Source organism: Hylobates moloch, unplaced genomic scaffold (genome assembly GCF_009828535.3).
Source record: "Hylobates moloch isolate HMO894 unplaced genomic scaffold, HMol_V3 SCAFFOLD_23, whole genome shotgun sequence".
Classification (NCBI taxonomy): domain Eukaryota; kingdom Metazoa; phylum Chordata; class Mammalia; order Primates; family Hylobatidae; genus Hylobates; species Hylobates moloch.
Window position 1 is genome coordinate 20,207,416 of NW_026652298.1, and position 15,974 is coordinate 20,223,389.

The 15,974-nt window shown below is 36.5% G+C and overlaps 1 protein-coding gene across 5 annotated transcripts in view; it reads right to left on the minus strand.

Moving 5' to 3' along the window:
- The window catches only part of MRPS27 (mitochondrial ribosomal protein S27), a 107,863-nt gene that overhangs the window by 77,703 nt on the left and 14,186 nt on the right, over positions 1–15,974 (minus strand). For all 5 annotated transcript variants that reach the window (XM_032145296.2, XM_058433920.1, XM_058433921.1 and 2 more), the window contains 2 exons: positions 8,834–8,904; positions 6,733–6,791 (listed from right to left, as the gene is read on the minus strand). In XM_032145296.2, the coding sequence (XP_032001187.1) occupies positions 6,733–6,791; positions 8,834–8,904 (130 nt within the window). The remainder of the gene's footprint in view (positions 1–6,732; positions 6,792–8,833; positions 8,905–15,974) is intronic.

Here is a 15,974-nt window from a genome sequence, read left to right on the forward strand (position 1 = left end):
ATATGCTAACAGAAAAATTTAGGATTACCTTTTATTGCTGTGAAACACAAACAGTCTCTATGCCCTCAAAGGAAAATGACTGCTGCATAAATGAATGCATGCTGTTCCCTCTTAATAATCCCTCTTAATAAACTCCCATCTTCCCCTTTTCCTACAGGCAGAAATGGATTTTTACAACATAGGCCTGGGGTGGTGCTATAGCCTTCCAAAGAACCATTGGGTATTTTTGCTTCATGAAAAATGAAGCTATTTTGGTCCTTCCTTTTTAGGCTGGCTGCCAACCCAGGACCTGGAGACATGCAGGCTGCCATCTGCCTTGCCCCAGCTGTTCCTGACCTGCTATCCATCTCCAACCAGGGATACCTGGTATCTGCCAGGTTGGCTAAGCAAATAGTGAAAGATACTTGAGACCCATGTACAGCATGGATGAATGTGTTGGCAGTACACACCTTGCCATGCAACCTGAACTTCCTTTCTTATGGGTGGCATGCCACTCTCCATAGCAACACTGAGAGCTGTATTCTGAGAAAAACTCACCTTCCACTGAGCTTTGCAACAGTCTTTTCTTATTGTATAACAATTCAGCATTCCCTACATGTTTGCTAAAAACCAAAAGGCTGCTTTAAAAGAATGCTATATTCTTTTTTTTTTTGAGACAGGGGTCTCACTCTGTCACCTAGGCTGGAGTACAGTGGTGTGATCTCGGTTCACTGCAGCCTCGACCTCTCAAGCTCAGGTGATCTTCCCACCTCAGTCTCCCAGGTAGTTGGGACTACAGGTGTGCGCCACCACACCCGGCTAATTTTTTGTATCTTTTTATAGAGATATGGTTTGTTATGTTGCCCAGGCTGGTATTAAACCCCTGTGCTCAAGCAATCCGTCTGCCCCAAGTGCTGGGATTACAGGCATGAGCCGCTGTGCCTGGCCTAAAAAAAAATTTACATTCTTAATATAAAGAGTATATGTTATATATGTTAGAAATTTCTATGACTTATCCTTCAGGAATGACTGTTATGTTGCAGATCAAATTATCAGTTCTGATTATTGACACCCTGATAGTAGAAGGCGCAAGTTTAATTTCATGCATCTCTAAACTACCATGGTCCCAACATGATTCGAAGGCCTATGTAAGCCTTCAAAAATGCAATTTGCAAATATCCTCAGTGAAGATGAGGACAATAAGTGGAAAGAAGAAATTTTTATGGCTTGAGTTTGCATTTTAGCAATGTAGTAATCAAATACTAACACAAGAATGGTTAAAGCTTGTCATAACCATGAAAATAATGGTTTTTGCCAATGGCACAATTTTACCAGTAACATGCTGTCTTATCTCCTGAAAATGGAGACATAGAACACGCCCCAAGGTTCACTTGTCTGCATTTGGGCAGTATACATTGGGCATGTGGACTTGGAGGTTATGGGGGGAAAGCTCAGAACTACAGACTAGGTGGCCCAAGAAAGATGCTCTCTACAAGATGAAAAAGGAAAAAGTTCCCATTGTATAAAACTCTACATACACTCACCATAACTGACTCCAGGCAGACAGATCCCAAAAGCGGATCTCTTGTAGAGGAACAGCTAAGCCTGGTCTCTTTGGAATTTCTTCTGCCTTAGTTTCCTATAAAGAAATTGTAATCCCATCTGGGATCCTTAATAATAAAACCTTGCACTGAGACAGCACTGCATTGTTTTTATAACATTGCCCCACTGCTCACATCTGATCCTTGTGGTTTCTCTCTCAGGACAGGCAGTGGCTTATACGCAGTCTCTACGTTGCGTGTGCTCAGCCAATCTCTATGTTTTAGTCTCTGCATCAGTAAAATAAAGATGCAAATCTAATTCTTAGGAATGCTCTAAGCTTATAGTAAAGCAAAGGTAGGAACCCTTTTCTCTTCCAAATATTAACGACAGGGCATGTGGATAGGAAGTAGAAATTAATCCTTTGCCCAGAAAAAGAAAGTATTTTGCTCAACTGTTTTTAAAATTAACATGGGATATAAAAATTCTTTTAAACAAATATAAAAAATAAATGCAGTCTTTTTATGCCCACTGAACAGACATTTCCTGTCAGCAGCTGTTAGCTGAGCTGTTCTCTCACCTCTCTTTTCTGCGTCACAGAACCTTTGCTGCTACCGCTGGGAAAGAGCATGGCTTCTCATCTCACCAAGCACTGGGTGATGGTGATACCAAAATAAAGCAGAAATGTTCCTGCCTAGCCCCCTGCCAGCGCTGGTCTCCTGACAGGTAGCATCTCAGGGCCTGTCCAAATCTTCTCACTCCTCGCCGCACCTTTTTTCTGGTGTTGTAGGGAAACTTGGGAGACTGGCTGTATCTAAATTTTCATTGTGAAGACAGAAAACCTATCAATTATATGCTTGTCTTACTTGGTAAGGTCTAAACTAAAAGTCTTCTTTGTAAGAAGAGAAAACGAAGACCCAGAGTACTTAAAACCCAAAAAACCTGAGGGAAGAAATAAAAATAAGTCTAAGCAAAAGAACCTATTTTTCAAACAAGATCTCACAGCAGGGTTCCTAACAATTTTTTGTCTTGAACCCTCCAGCAGTCTGATGAAGGCTTCTCAGAATTAGTTTCTTATAACAGAAACCAATTATATTGAAATACAATTATCAAGATATTAAGAAATCCTTGGGATATGGTAACATATGTGCTGCTTTATTAATGCATGAAATAACACTAGCCAGCGGTAGGTTTAATTATTAACATAATTTCTAAGCAGTGATGATATCTGTAACAAATGTAATGTGATATGAAAAAATCAATGATTTTTATTGGCAAGAAAGACACAGATGCTGTTAATATTATAGTCATCTGCTGCCTACATTCATAAGTGAAAGAAATGCTAAATATTATTGCGGTTAGTGAAAATAAAAATATAATTTTATTCTTATTCAAGTTAACAGTCCTCTCTGAATTTTCTCTGTAGACTCCGATAAGGCAGCTGGAGGCACAGTTTCTTTGGCAGAAACAGAAGCAAAAGCAAATGGCCTGTGGCAGCATGGTCTGGCCTCTCTCCAGACCTATTCTTCCCCCAAGCCACGCCCTAGAGGGCCCGTAAGAAACCAGCTCCAGGGCTTCTCAGAAGACAGCTTGAAAATCACTCATAAAGAGGTTTACCATTTAGCCTGCTAGTAATATCTGTGCAAGAGCACACCTATGCCTATTTTCCCAACCTCCCAGCTTAAACTATACATATCGTGTAAAGTCCCTGGCTCAAATCCTTATTTCATTTTACTGTATTTATTTTTTATTATCTTATTTAAGTTTTCTTTATTTGTCACAGCCCAACAGTATGCCTTGTTTTCTTATTTTGTTTATTTTACTTTGTTTTAACCTTGTTGCTATTTTAATCACTTTTACTCTTGGTTTTTGGTTTATTTTCCTTTTACATGGGTATTATCAGTTTGTTTTTTTTTTTTTGCCAGTGAATATAGTTGCTGATATTGCCTTAATCATTTTTAGTTCACATTATTCTTTGGTTAGAGCTTCACCCTTTCCTTAGTGTTTTCATTTTTTATTTATAAACAGAAGGCAAAAATTGATCATAGGATTGCCAGCTCCCAGAGAATAGACCATGGCCCAAATAAAAGTACTTAGAAATTTGTTCTCCTGCCTGCTGTCTGAATAGCAGCCTTTCTATCTCTCCTTAAAAGATCCCTTTAATGTTGAAGTCCCTAAACATTTAAGCCTATGTACTTTCGGGGATTCAAAACTTCAAATCTTCTGCTGGGATGATAGGGTGATAATAAGCTGGCAGGTACCAGCAGCACCCTGAGCTGCTGGAACTTGGAACTGTTTACTTGTATGCCTGATGCAATGGCAGAAGCTCAATCAGCTCTTCACTGATCATTCAAGGTTTCTAAACTTCTTTGGCTCTAGACTTTACATAATAATTGTAGAAATTTGATCATTAGAAGAGGAGAAGATGTGGCAGCTACACTCCTGCTAGCAGAGCCTGGTGTTCACAGGTTATGTCAGAGAAAGAGGTGAACCAATGCAAAAGTTCTCCTGTGGGCTTCAGCTTCACTGTTAAAGACGGTACTGCTTAAGGACTGAGAAATCCTAACCCCAGGCCTGCAAGCTGTGAGTTGTCTAAAATTAAGAAGTTCCTTTTTCATTTCCTCACCTTAGACCTGGAATTGTAAGTCTGCTCCGAGATGTCTAAAGTCATCCCATGAGGAGATGTTAGGCATCATAACGACTGAAGGCCTAACTGGTAGAAATATCACATAGTAGTAAGTCCTTGGTGTCTTCAGGATTAACATCCCTGATTTTGATTACTTGAGAGAAACCCCAAGAGTTTATGACTTGTAATTTTTAATTTTGCTAAGGCATAAGTATGTTCTGTATATTCTCTAAGGGTGGAAAGCAAGAGTGAGGCACTTAGCTAATGAGAGAACCCAGCCAATCTCCACTGTTTCGATGCAGCTTTGTAGAGTTCTACCTAGTCTCATATATATACAAGCACATGAAGTCATAAAAACATTTCTGTCTTAAAAAAAAAAAAAGCTGATAAAAAGAGAGTCAATTTTCTTGGTAATGGAAGGGAGGAGAAAGAACTAAGATAAATGATAAATCATAGCTAAAGAACTAGTTTTGATTAAAGCAAAAAATGGGATGTCCAATTAAACAGTGGCTCAGATTTATGATGGACAAGAGTCTTTTATTTGATGTATATGGAAATAGGACGTAGTGATCTTACGAAACTTTCAGTTATACCCTAGGCCACACAAAACTGAACATCATGTGAAGAATTAATCATAGAAGGTCTTAAAAACAGAATTTCAACTTTTCAGTAATACTTGGAGAATGTCTAACTTATTCAACATTAGATATCCAGCACCCAGGACAGGGCCTGTGCACATAATAGGTGCTCGGTAAATACTTGTTGAAATGCTGAGTCACTGAAATCAATTATATGCTACAGAAGTACTCATGAATTTGGAACATACTTCTCCCAACACTATGGCACTGTATCTCACAGGATGAAATTCTAAAAAACAGTTTATATTTAGAAATTGAAACTATGTTCTGCATTTTGTTATAAATAAAAATCTGAGAACTGGCCAGATGCCAGCCCAAATACACCCTTCACCACAGACAAAAAATAACTACCAAAGCAGCCCTACAGTCCCAAAGAGCCACTAAAGGAAGGCAGGGCCAGCTCTCATCAAGGGGTTCGTTTATCTTTATCCTAATGAAGTATAAGAGGACACTCACAACTAAGATGACTTGCAACTAAGTTAGGACCTAAAATTTCAACTTAGGATATTGTTAAAGCCAATCTGAGATTTAAAATAAATGTTTTTTTAAGGTGTGGAATCTAGCCTACTTGAGGTTTACATTTAAATAGAAAATACCCAAAAAGTGGTAGCATCTACCCAATTCAGAAATTAAAAAAAAAGAAGCCTAATTATTATTTAGCAAAATCAAAGAAAAATGAATATATTTTCACTAAAATCCAGTAAGTTTTAAAAAATGCATCTAGAAAAAAACTACTCCCCAAAAAACCCCCCAAACAACAACAACGAAAAAATAAAAATGCATCTAGACAGAAATAACTAAAAATTCTCTTGATCAAAACAAGCAAGATCAAATGGGAAACTCTAATGCAATGCTTACTGGAAACATTTAAAATTTCAATCTGAGTCTATTTTTGGAATACAGGAACTGGAACAAATCACATATCAGATTTTTAAAACTGAAATCACAATAAAAATTTAGTTGTAAGGTACAATTCTGACAGATACTTGTTTGACCAGTTCTTTATTTAATGTGCATTAGGTTGTTTCAGTCTTTTGCTACCATAAATGATGTTGTACTGAACATACTTTTTGTACACACGGCTGAGTTTTGTGGGTAGTTCACAATGGAACTGTTAGCAACTGTGAGAAAGAATGAAGTAAATGTGGTAATGTAGAAAAGGTTTCAAAACAGTGTTAACTGAAAATAGGTACATAAACAGTTCACATCGGGTATAATTCCACCTATAAAAAAATAAAAGGAGAGAAGAGATATACATACAGATTGAGTATCTCTAATCCAAAATCCACAATTTTTTGAGCACCAACATGATGTTCAAAGGAAATGCTCACTGAAGCATTGTGGATTTTCGAATTAGAGGTATTCAAACAGTAAGTATAATGCAAATATTCAAAAATCTAAAAAAGTCCAAAATCTGAAACACTTCTGGTTTCAAGCATCTTAGATAAGAGATACTCAACTCGTGTGTGTGTGTGTGTGTGTGTATAAATTTTCACCTATCAGATTGGCAAAAAAATGCAAACATGTGAAAATACCTAACTATTGGCCAAGCTGTAAAAATACATGTCTCTCATACCTTGCTAGTGGGAATGTAAAAACTTCAACAGAAAGCAATTTGTCAACAGCGATTAAAACTATAGATATATATACTCATGAAAATTAGGTGAAAAATTACATATGTACAAGATTATCAATTATAACATTGTATACAATACAAAAAATGGAACAACCTAGAGGTCCATAAAAAGGGAACTGGTTTAAATAATAAACTCACAGTATGGAATAAAATGCAGTTATAAAAAATCAGAAACTCTCTCTATACTCATATGAAAAGATCTTTAAAATGTAAACTTAGAAGGTGTCAAAATTATACATAACATATACCAACTTTTATGTAAAGAAGGGGTGTGAAATCACAGAGTACATAGCCAAATCAAATGGAAAACTTACTTGTAAAGGTAATACTCTGCATGATCTATCTCTTCCCGAGAGGAAATGTTGTCTATAAGCTAAAAGACAGAAAAAGAAATCTTTGGTTGAATATAAATTATGTCATATATTTGGCCTAGGGCCTAGATCACACAATGACCTTAGAAAACACAGGACACCCATTTTATTGGAACGATGGTGATGCTTAGTGGAACAACGTTCACGTGATATGGCTCCATCCTTGAAACCCCTTTATGCCAATGCAAACAAAGAATATACAATGGCTTCTCTTTTTCTATGTGTAGAATAACCTTGATCAGAAAATGGATTGAAAGCCAAACATGAACCTTGCTCAGAACAAGGAGAGTGTTCCACTGATTATAACTAGTTACCTATTTTTTCCTTTATCTTTAAACCCTGATATTATTTTCATTATGTTCCAAACATGGGAACATACGGCTGAAAGAATGAAGACTCTGATGGCTAAAAAACTATTGCCCAGAATATAAACATCTAAATTTAGAGAACTCAGTCTTACAACCATTTTTCCTACTTTGATTTAAGCTCTGCTATGTAACAGTAAACTTACCAACAAACTCTCCCTTCAAACCATAAAATCTCTGAGTATGCTCATTAACTATGGTCCAAATAAACAAATAAAAAGGATTATTCCAAACACAGATTCTATTTTAAAATAGAGACTCAGAGGCAAAAAAGAAAAAAACAAAAGCGTAGAAGACAATGCATGTTGTGAATATAATGAAAACCTCACAAAAGAAAGAGAGGAGAGTAAAAAGAGGGGGACTTTCTAAAAATGCCTAGCACTTCTGGACTTGACTTAGAAATCCATTAAGCGCATATAAAATGTGGTTCAAACACAGAACCTGAGCTTAAGAAACAGCTCTGATTGTTTGCTGTATGGCATAAACAGATGGCATAGCCCCTCTGGGACTTGGTTGCTCCATCTGCATAAATAGGATAAAGGCAATGGCCTCGAAGAGTATAAGGCACCAATGAGAAAATGTACAAAAAAGCTGTAAACCTTGAAGTACTACCTAAATAAATACCAGGTATTATGGCATACAGAAGTTTTACCCATCGTGTAAGGGATGAACAAATGGCCTTTCCATTCTCCTCCAATACGCCAATTATGAGTCTATTAAATTAAATGTAACTTATGACCAGTAAAATTGTTTCTCAACTAAAAGGCAGAAAGAAAGGACCAGGATTCAAAAGAAAGGTAATTTCTTTCCTCTCTCTCTTCCATATTTAACAATATTTTAAATTTTATGGTGCCATTAATTTCTGTAATAAGTTTTCACAGCTAAAATCTCATTTTAGCATCCCATTATTCCCTGGGAGGAAGATGCAACCATACCCATGCTGAAAATGAGAAAACTGAAAGGGGTCTCATTGCCCAATATCATAAAGTGAATTCATGATAAAGACAAGCCCAGATATATTTGAAGCAGGCAACAGAAGAGAACCTAGATATCTGGGTTTGAATCTCAGTTTTTCCACACTTACAAGCTGTGTGAACTTGGGAAAGTTATTAAACCATGTCTTACGTAGACTGCTTATTGCATAGGGAGCAGTGAGAATTAAAAAAATAATGTATGTTAAGGAACTAATACATTCAAAACTGGCACAGAAGGTGCTCAGTAATGGTTACTATTCCTGATTCCTAACCTAACATTATTCTTCCACCCATCACTCTGCTGCAGTTTAACTTTAGCATTAATATTCATTCTTTTACAGACTTTCTTGGCTACCAAAAACACTTCCAATACTAACGGGTAAATATCATTACTGTGAAGGATGTATCAACTTAAAAAAACTGATGGTATCATACAGCAGAATGTCATATCCTGAAAAAAATAAATCAGATACATAAAACTGATTACTGATATCAGAATCTGGTAAATGTATTACCTTTTATTTCAGCCAAAGAAATCTGCTACTACACTATAAAATATCTATTAGTAACTATAAAAACATACCATACTCTCAAAAAATATTTCCTATGCAAACTATTTTTTATTGACACAGCCTCATCTACATGAAGGGCCTTTCTGGCTTTCTTCCTTGTTCTTGGAAAATATATATGTTAAAATTTTCTTACCCGTGATATTGTTAAAGAACTAACAGGCAACTTTCTCTCAAATGTTTTATCCATTAAAGATGCAAGATCAGCTGTGAAGACAAAAAAAGAAAAAAAACCTTGTTAAAGATACATATTTTTTTACAATTCTTGCCAGATGGCTGCCAACATGAAGTATTAAAAGAGATGTTCTTTCTTGCTTTTTAGAAATTATTTTTATATAAAGAGGAAAAAATATTCTTTAAAACATTTAAAAAATGATTTAATTGGGTTGAGAATTATTTTAAAAAAACTTCTTAGCATGTATTTAGCTTTTAAAAAATGGATCAATTTGAAAACCTAGGAGATGCTATTCTGGACATCGGCCTTCAGAAAGAATTTATGACTAAGTCCTCAAAAGCAATTGCAACAAAAACAAAAATTGACAAGTGGGACCCTAATTAAACTAAAGACTATCAACAGGGTAAACAGACAATCTACAGAATGGGAGAAAATATTCACAAACTATGCATCCGGCAAAGGTCTAACACCCAAAATCCGTACGGAACTTAAACAATTCAACAAGCGAAAACCAAATACCCCCATTAAAAAATGGGCAAAAGACATGAACAGATACTTCTCAAAAGACATACAAGCAACCAACCAACATAGGAAAAAATGCTCAACATCACTAATCATCAGAGAAATGCAAATAAAAACCACAATGAGATACCATCTCACACCAGTCAGAATGGCTATTATTAAAAAGTCAAAAAATAACAGATGCTGGCAAGGGTGCAGAGATAAGGAAATACTTATACACTTTTGGTAAGAATGTAAATTAATTCAGCCACCGTGGAAAGCAGTTTGGAGATCTCTCAAAGAACTTAAAACAGAGCTACCACTTGATTCGGCAATCCCATTATTAGGTACATACCGAAAATAAAATAAAATATTCTACCAAAAAGACATACGCACTCAATGTTCACTGCAGCACTACTCACCATAGCAAAGACATGGAATCAACCTAACAATGGTGAATTGGATACAGAAAATATGGTACATATACACCATGAAATACTACACAGCCATAAAAAGAAATGAAACCATGTCCTTTGTAGCAACATGGATGCAGCTGGAGGCCATTATCCTAAGTAAATTAACGCAGGAACAGAAAACCAAATACCACATGTTCTCATTTACAAGTGGGTGGTAAGCACTGGGTATACACAGACATAAACATGGGAACAGTAGACACTGGGGACTCCTAGAGGCAGGAGAGAGGGAAGGGGGCAAGGGCTGACAAACTACCTATGCTTAGTACCTGGATGGTGAAATCACTTATACCCCAAACCTCAGTGCCATGCAATATACCCATGTAACAAACCTGCACATGTACTCCCTGAATCTAAAATAAAAGTGGAAATAAAGAAGTCCAATATAATTAGCTCATGAAAGAAAAAAATAAAAGAAAAAAAAAGGCCTGGGATGGGGAGGGGCGGGGAAAGGATCAATAAAATATTTCTGGAAGGAGACACAAGCAAGTGTATTTCCTGATAGGTTCCCCCCCGCCAAAAAAAAGAAATTAGATGACGGGAGATCCAGGGAAGAATACTCTTCATTGCTTACACATTTATTCCTTTTGTATTCTGAAATATATTAGCTATATATCAGGTTATAGGTGTACATTAGCTATTCAAAACATTTAAAAATTGAAATTTATCAAGTGACTTTTATACCTACCCTGAACAAATCAGAGCAGCACTCTGGTTATCCTTAATGATTTTTGGCCTGAATGATTTCTATTTTGGTTACTTTCAGCAGAACATCCATAGGAATACTTGGTATTTCTGAGATCACACTTTTATCTCAGAGTCTGAAAATATCTGAAATCCTAGGCAGCATACTCTCCAAAATGTTTACTTCACATCTTGTCATTGCTTTTCAAATTTACAATATCCTCTTTCCCCTTCTCCTCACTCTCAGCTCATGATTTTGTGTCTCATTTCACTGAGAAAACAGAAGCAATCCAAAGAGAACTTTATCCTTCTAGCATCATGTCTACCAGGTTACTAGCATCTGTGCCCATATTCTGTGTCCTCTATTCTGTTATTTTTGTTAAACAAAAAAGCCCTCCCTTGCCCTCATATTTCCTACTGTTATGGCTCCTTTTCTCTGCTCCTCTTAACAGCAAGACTGCTAAAAAGAGTCATCTTAGATACAGCTGTTACTACCTCCCGAGCTCCCAGTCTTCAACACATTCCACTGACGCCAATAACCACTGCCACATTGTTAAAATCCAGTGGTTAATTTTCTGTTCTCATCTTACTTGACTTCTATCATTTGATACAGTTGACCATTCTATCCTTCACAAAATATTCTCTTTTTTCTCTCCTTCTTGTGTTCATTTGCAGGAGCTCCTCTCCTTGACTTCTAAACATTGGAGTGCCTCTAGGACTCAGCAGTAGACTGCAGACTTCCCTTTTCTATCTATGCTCGGTCCCTAGGTGATCTCATTCTCTGCCACGGCTTTAACCATCACCTACAGATGGTTGGCTCCACATGTACATACCTACCCTGACTTCTCCCTTTAACTCCAGACTTGCATTTCCAATTACATAGGTGCTATTTCCATTTGGGTGTCTAACAGGTATCTAAACATCACATGTTCTCTTATTTCCTCAACCTTCCGCTCTCAATCTGCTTTTCCTATCTCAGTAAATGACCACCACATTGGCTGGTTTACTGAGGCCAAAAATGTAGGCATCATCCTTGACTCCATTCTTTTCACACTCTATAACCAATTTGTCAGTAAATCCTATAGCCTCTAGATTTGAAAAATAACTATATATTTCTCATCACCACTACTGCTAAGCCACCAGTATCTCTCATCTCCTGACCTTGTTTTAACTACTGTCCCCACTCTTATTATCTAATCTCCACCCAGCAGTCTGAGTGAGCCTTTTAAAAGATAAATCAGCCAATCAGGATAAAAACCAACAAATGCTAATCTGTGTTGTTTTTTCTGTCTCTTACACCAAAAATAAAATAAATGTAATTACTAATACACACATTCTCAGTCCCTAAAAGAGTTCCACAAAAGGCACCTAGTAAATACCTAAAGAAATGAATCAAAGGAAGAAATGGAAGAAAGAAAAAAGCAATTGGGTTTCCAAGGTTTGTTTGCTCCCTGGTGGAAGAAATTGGTATCAAGTAATAAGGACACACCAGAAATGATCAAGTAATAAGTATTTGTTGAAAACCTATTGTTGTGCATTTAACCATTTTTCCCTCTCTTTTTTCCCTGAGGGATTGATCTCAATGACTCAGTACCTACTGGGGGAAAACAACTTTAGAACTTTAGAACTTGATACAATATAAAAGCGATTAGCTTTTCTTATGACTATCTTAAAGGGATTGAAGCCAAGTGATTAAAGCAAAATAAAAACAAAAAAGTCCTTAAAGCCCCTTCACACTAAGGCAACTTAATAGCATTCAATCTACTTGCTTACAGATGTTAAATGTCTCTCTCATAATGGCAAATCTTTTGATCATTTCATAATGAAGGCTCTTGTGTTTAGATGAGAGGCAATATGAGAAATTACCTCCCTCTACCCGAAATTTACAATTTAACTTAAAATAGCAAGATCAGGATCTATGGCCTAATTAAAATGAAAAATCCATCATTTGTTTGTGGGTTTCACATCATGCACAATGTATAACCAAACTCTGGAATGAGGTGGCTTCACTGATCACCTCTGTAGTGTGGTAACTCAAGATTGCATGTGAATCCTTCGCACCAAGGCATCTTTAGTCAAGTGAAATTGGCTGGAGCCTCAGAAAAGGTAACAGCTGCAGAGCCAGCAGCTAATGAATAACATTTGCATTTTCCAAGTCAGAGAAAGGTTTGCTGCTAAATATATTATGCGGCCAATCACCTCACAGTATAGCACTGCCATGATGAATGCGGCAGAAAACTGCACAGAGCAGGGACGGCCAGGAAAGCTGGGACAGCTGCGGTGTGCAGAGGGCCAGCGCCACAGGCTTCTGGACTGTGGGCTTCCATAGTCAAAATCCCACCTCATGTTTCAGTGAGGGGCCAGCAGATGCCCAGGTTTTGTTCAAAGAGATGTGCCAAAGAAGATACTTTTTTGCTTGCTATTCAGCTCTTCAGGAATACATACTGTGGCTGATGGTTGTGGACAACAGACTATATGGGAAAATAGATCTGAAATTTGAATTCTTCATTTAACAAAACTTAAAGCTAGACAGACAATGTGGAAGTATGTCCAGAAAATAAAATGTATACTAAAAATGCCCTTCCCATTTGAAGAAAGCAATACTATTAACGATCTCAGAATATACAAGATTTTATTGAGAACCCTGCACTATTCCCAGTAAGAGTGCAATGGCCCACAAGCCTGGGTGAGGACTCAGATTGCCTGAGGGGCTTTAAAACTTCAGATTCCTAGGATTCTTTTCACCCACAGGGAGGCTCTAATTCTCTGGGTTTGAGGTAGCGCGAGAGACTTAAACAATAGCCCCAGAAGATTGTAGCCAATCAAGCATGTCAGTTATGTTTGGGAACAACCATGGGAGGAACACAAAAGAAGTCTTAGATGTTGCTCCTAAGCTCAAAGAAGATACTGAATAGGAATTCCATTGCTGGAATAAAATGAATTAAATATGTTAAAAAAGTTCCTCCTACTATAAAAATAAAACAAAATATCAGTTTTCCCCCAAATATATGACTGAGCTTTCAAGAAGGTAGATGTAACTGTCAGAGGCCAAAGGCAAGATGGAAACACAAACTTGGAGTGTTTAGGGGAGTAGTCCCTTTGAGGGGAGCAGTCCTTTTGAGAGCATGTGATGATCTACAGTGACGGAGAGCTTTAGTTTCAGTGACCTATGGGGAACAGAGGATAAAACCAATACTTGTAAGATGAGAAGCTTGTTCAGAGATCCTCAGGTAAAGCCAGGACCACCTAGGGGAACTACACCTGAAGTGAAAAGGTAAAACTTATCACTACAGTAATGCACCCTAAAAAGTAAACAACCAGGACACTTGTCCCCTGAAGATTATAAACTACAAAGTCAGCCCTCATGCCTCTTTGGGGATTTAATCCACTCTTCTTTTGTGATCCAAAATATATCAAGCTGAGAATTTTGTTTAAAGAGTTGACTTTACTTTATAAAATTCTAAAAAATGTGAACTATTCTATAGTGACAAAAAAGCATATCCATGGTTGCCTGGGAATTTGGGGTATAGGGCCGGAAGCGGAAGGAGAAAAGGGTTAAAGAACAGGAGAAAACTTTGGCAGGTGACAGATATGCTCATTATCTTGATCGTGGAGATGACTTAATGGACATATACACCTGTACATTCGTCAAAACTGATCAAATTGTACATTTAAATATGCATAGTTTATGTGAAGAATACCTCATCAAAGCTGTAAAAAGTAAACAATGAATAAGTTAAAAAGCAGGTTAGACACAGGTGAAGTGAGAGTGAACTGAAAGGCAGATAAATTACACAGAATGCTGCAAAGATAAAAATGAGAACTGTAAAAGGGCATATAAGATATAGAAAAATGAATAAGAATGTATGACGAGACAATGATGAGAATTTTTCAGAATTGATAAAAATATAGGTTTCTAGATTCAGGATATGTATACAATCTCAAGTCAAAAAAGTAAAATTATTATTTTGAAAATGATGAATGAGGATCTCAAAAGTGGCCAGAAAGAAAAGAGAAATTACAAAGAAAGAAACAACTATACTAACAGGTGTTTTCTCAATAGGAATGATAAAATCCAGAAAATAGAATAAAATGTTCAAAATGTTGCAAGTATAAACTATCAACCTAAAATTGCATATCTAGCAAGACTATCTTTAAAAAATAAGGGCAAAATACGGGTATGCTGGCATGTGCTTGTAGACCCAGCTACTCAGGAGGCTGAGGTGGGAGGATCACTTAAGCCCAGGAGTTGGAGGCCAGTCTGGGCAACACAGCAAGACCTCATCTCAGAAAAAAAAAAAAAGAAAAAAAGATAAGGGCAAAATGAAGACATTTTTGGACAAACAAAAACAGAAAATGTATTAGCAACAAATACTAAAGGAACTTTTTAGAACTCAATAAAATTGGTTAAACTGGGGGGGAACTGACTTTAAAATAATGTTATATGTGTTTTAATGGATAAAACTTTATTATTAGACAAGAGCATATGGTTAGATGTGTGTGTGTGTGGACCTAAGGTGTCCTAAAGGATAGTAGAGTGTGATGAGCATTACAATTTAAGCTAAATATGCATTTTAGAAGTTAAAGGGCAACAATCTCTAAAAAAGTAGAGGATATAATCTCCAGACCAGTGGAGGGGAAAAAAACGTAAAAAACAAAAACAATCCAAAAGTAAAAATCAATCCAAAAATAAAAAAGAAAGAAAAAAAAGAAAGATGAAACCAATCACAAAATGTGACAGAAATAAATCCAATTATATTGGTAATCATGAAATGACAACGTAAATAGACGAAATTTTCTAGTTAAAAGATAATGATTATCAGATTGGTTAAAAATATAAAAGCTAGCTATATAAATCATATAAACACAGAAGAGTTGAAAATTATTAAAAACACACTAGGAAGCCAAAATAAAGCTGATACAGTTGTATTAATATCAAACACAATAGATTACAGGCAAAAAGCAGTTTTATAGATTATGTGGGTCACTACATAATGACCAAAAATTCATTTTGCCAAGATAATTTTAACCTGGTGCACACCAAAGTAACACAGCTTCACAGTACATAAAATTCTGTCACAAAATCTGTAGTAGAGATGTGTTGAAAAACAAGCCTCTTATAAAAGAGTGTGGTCTCTGGGGCAAAGTTGTGATAATGAAGGTCACTGAAGAAAAATATGAATCCTTTATTGAATCCTTGTAGCTTCAGGCGAGAAATGGTTTCAGTTTTTCTTTTCTACATAACTGCACATTACTGTTAACCTTTCAGACAACACTAAACTCTTCCTGGGCTTATGGTCATCCGCATACCTTACCTAATTTATATAATAAAGAAACAGGTACAGATTATTATTGTCCTTCCTAGAATAACTGATCTTGAAAAATACAGGCTGAAACTGCTTTTGTTTCCCACATTTTAAAAGAAAAACGAGGACACATGACAT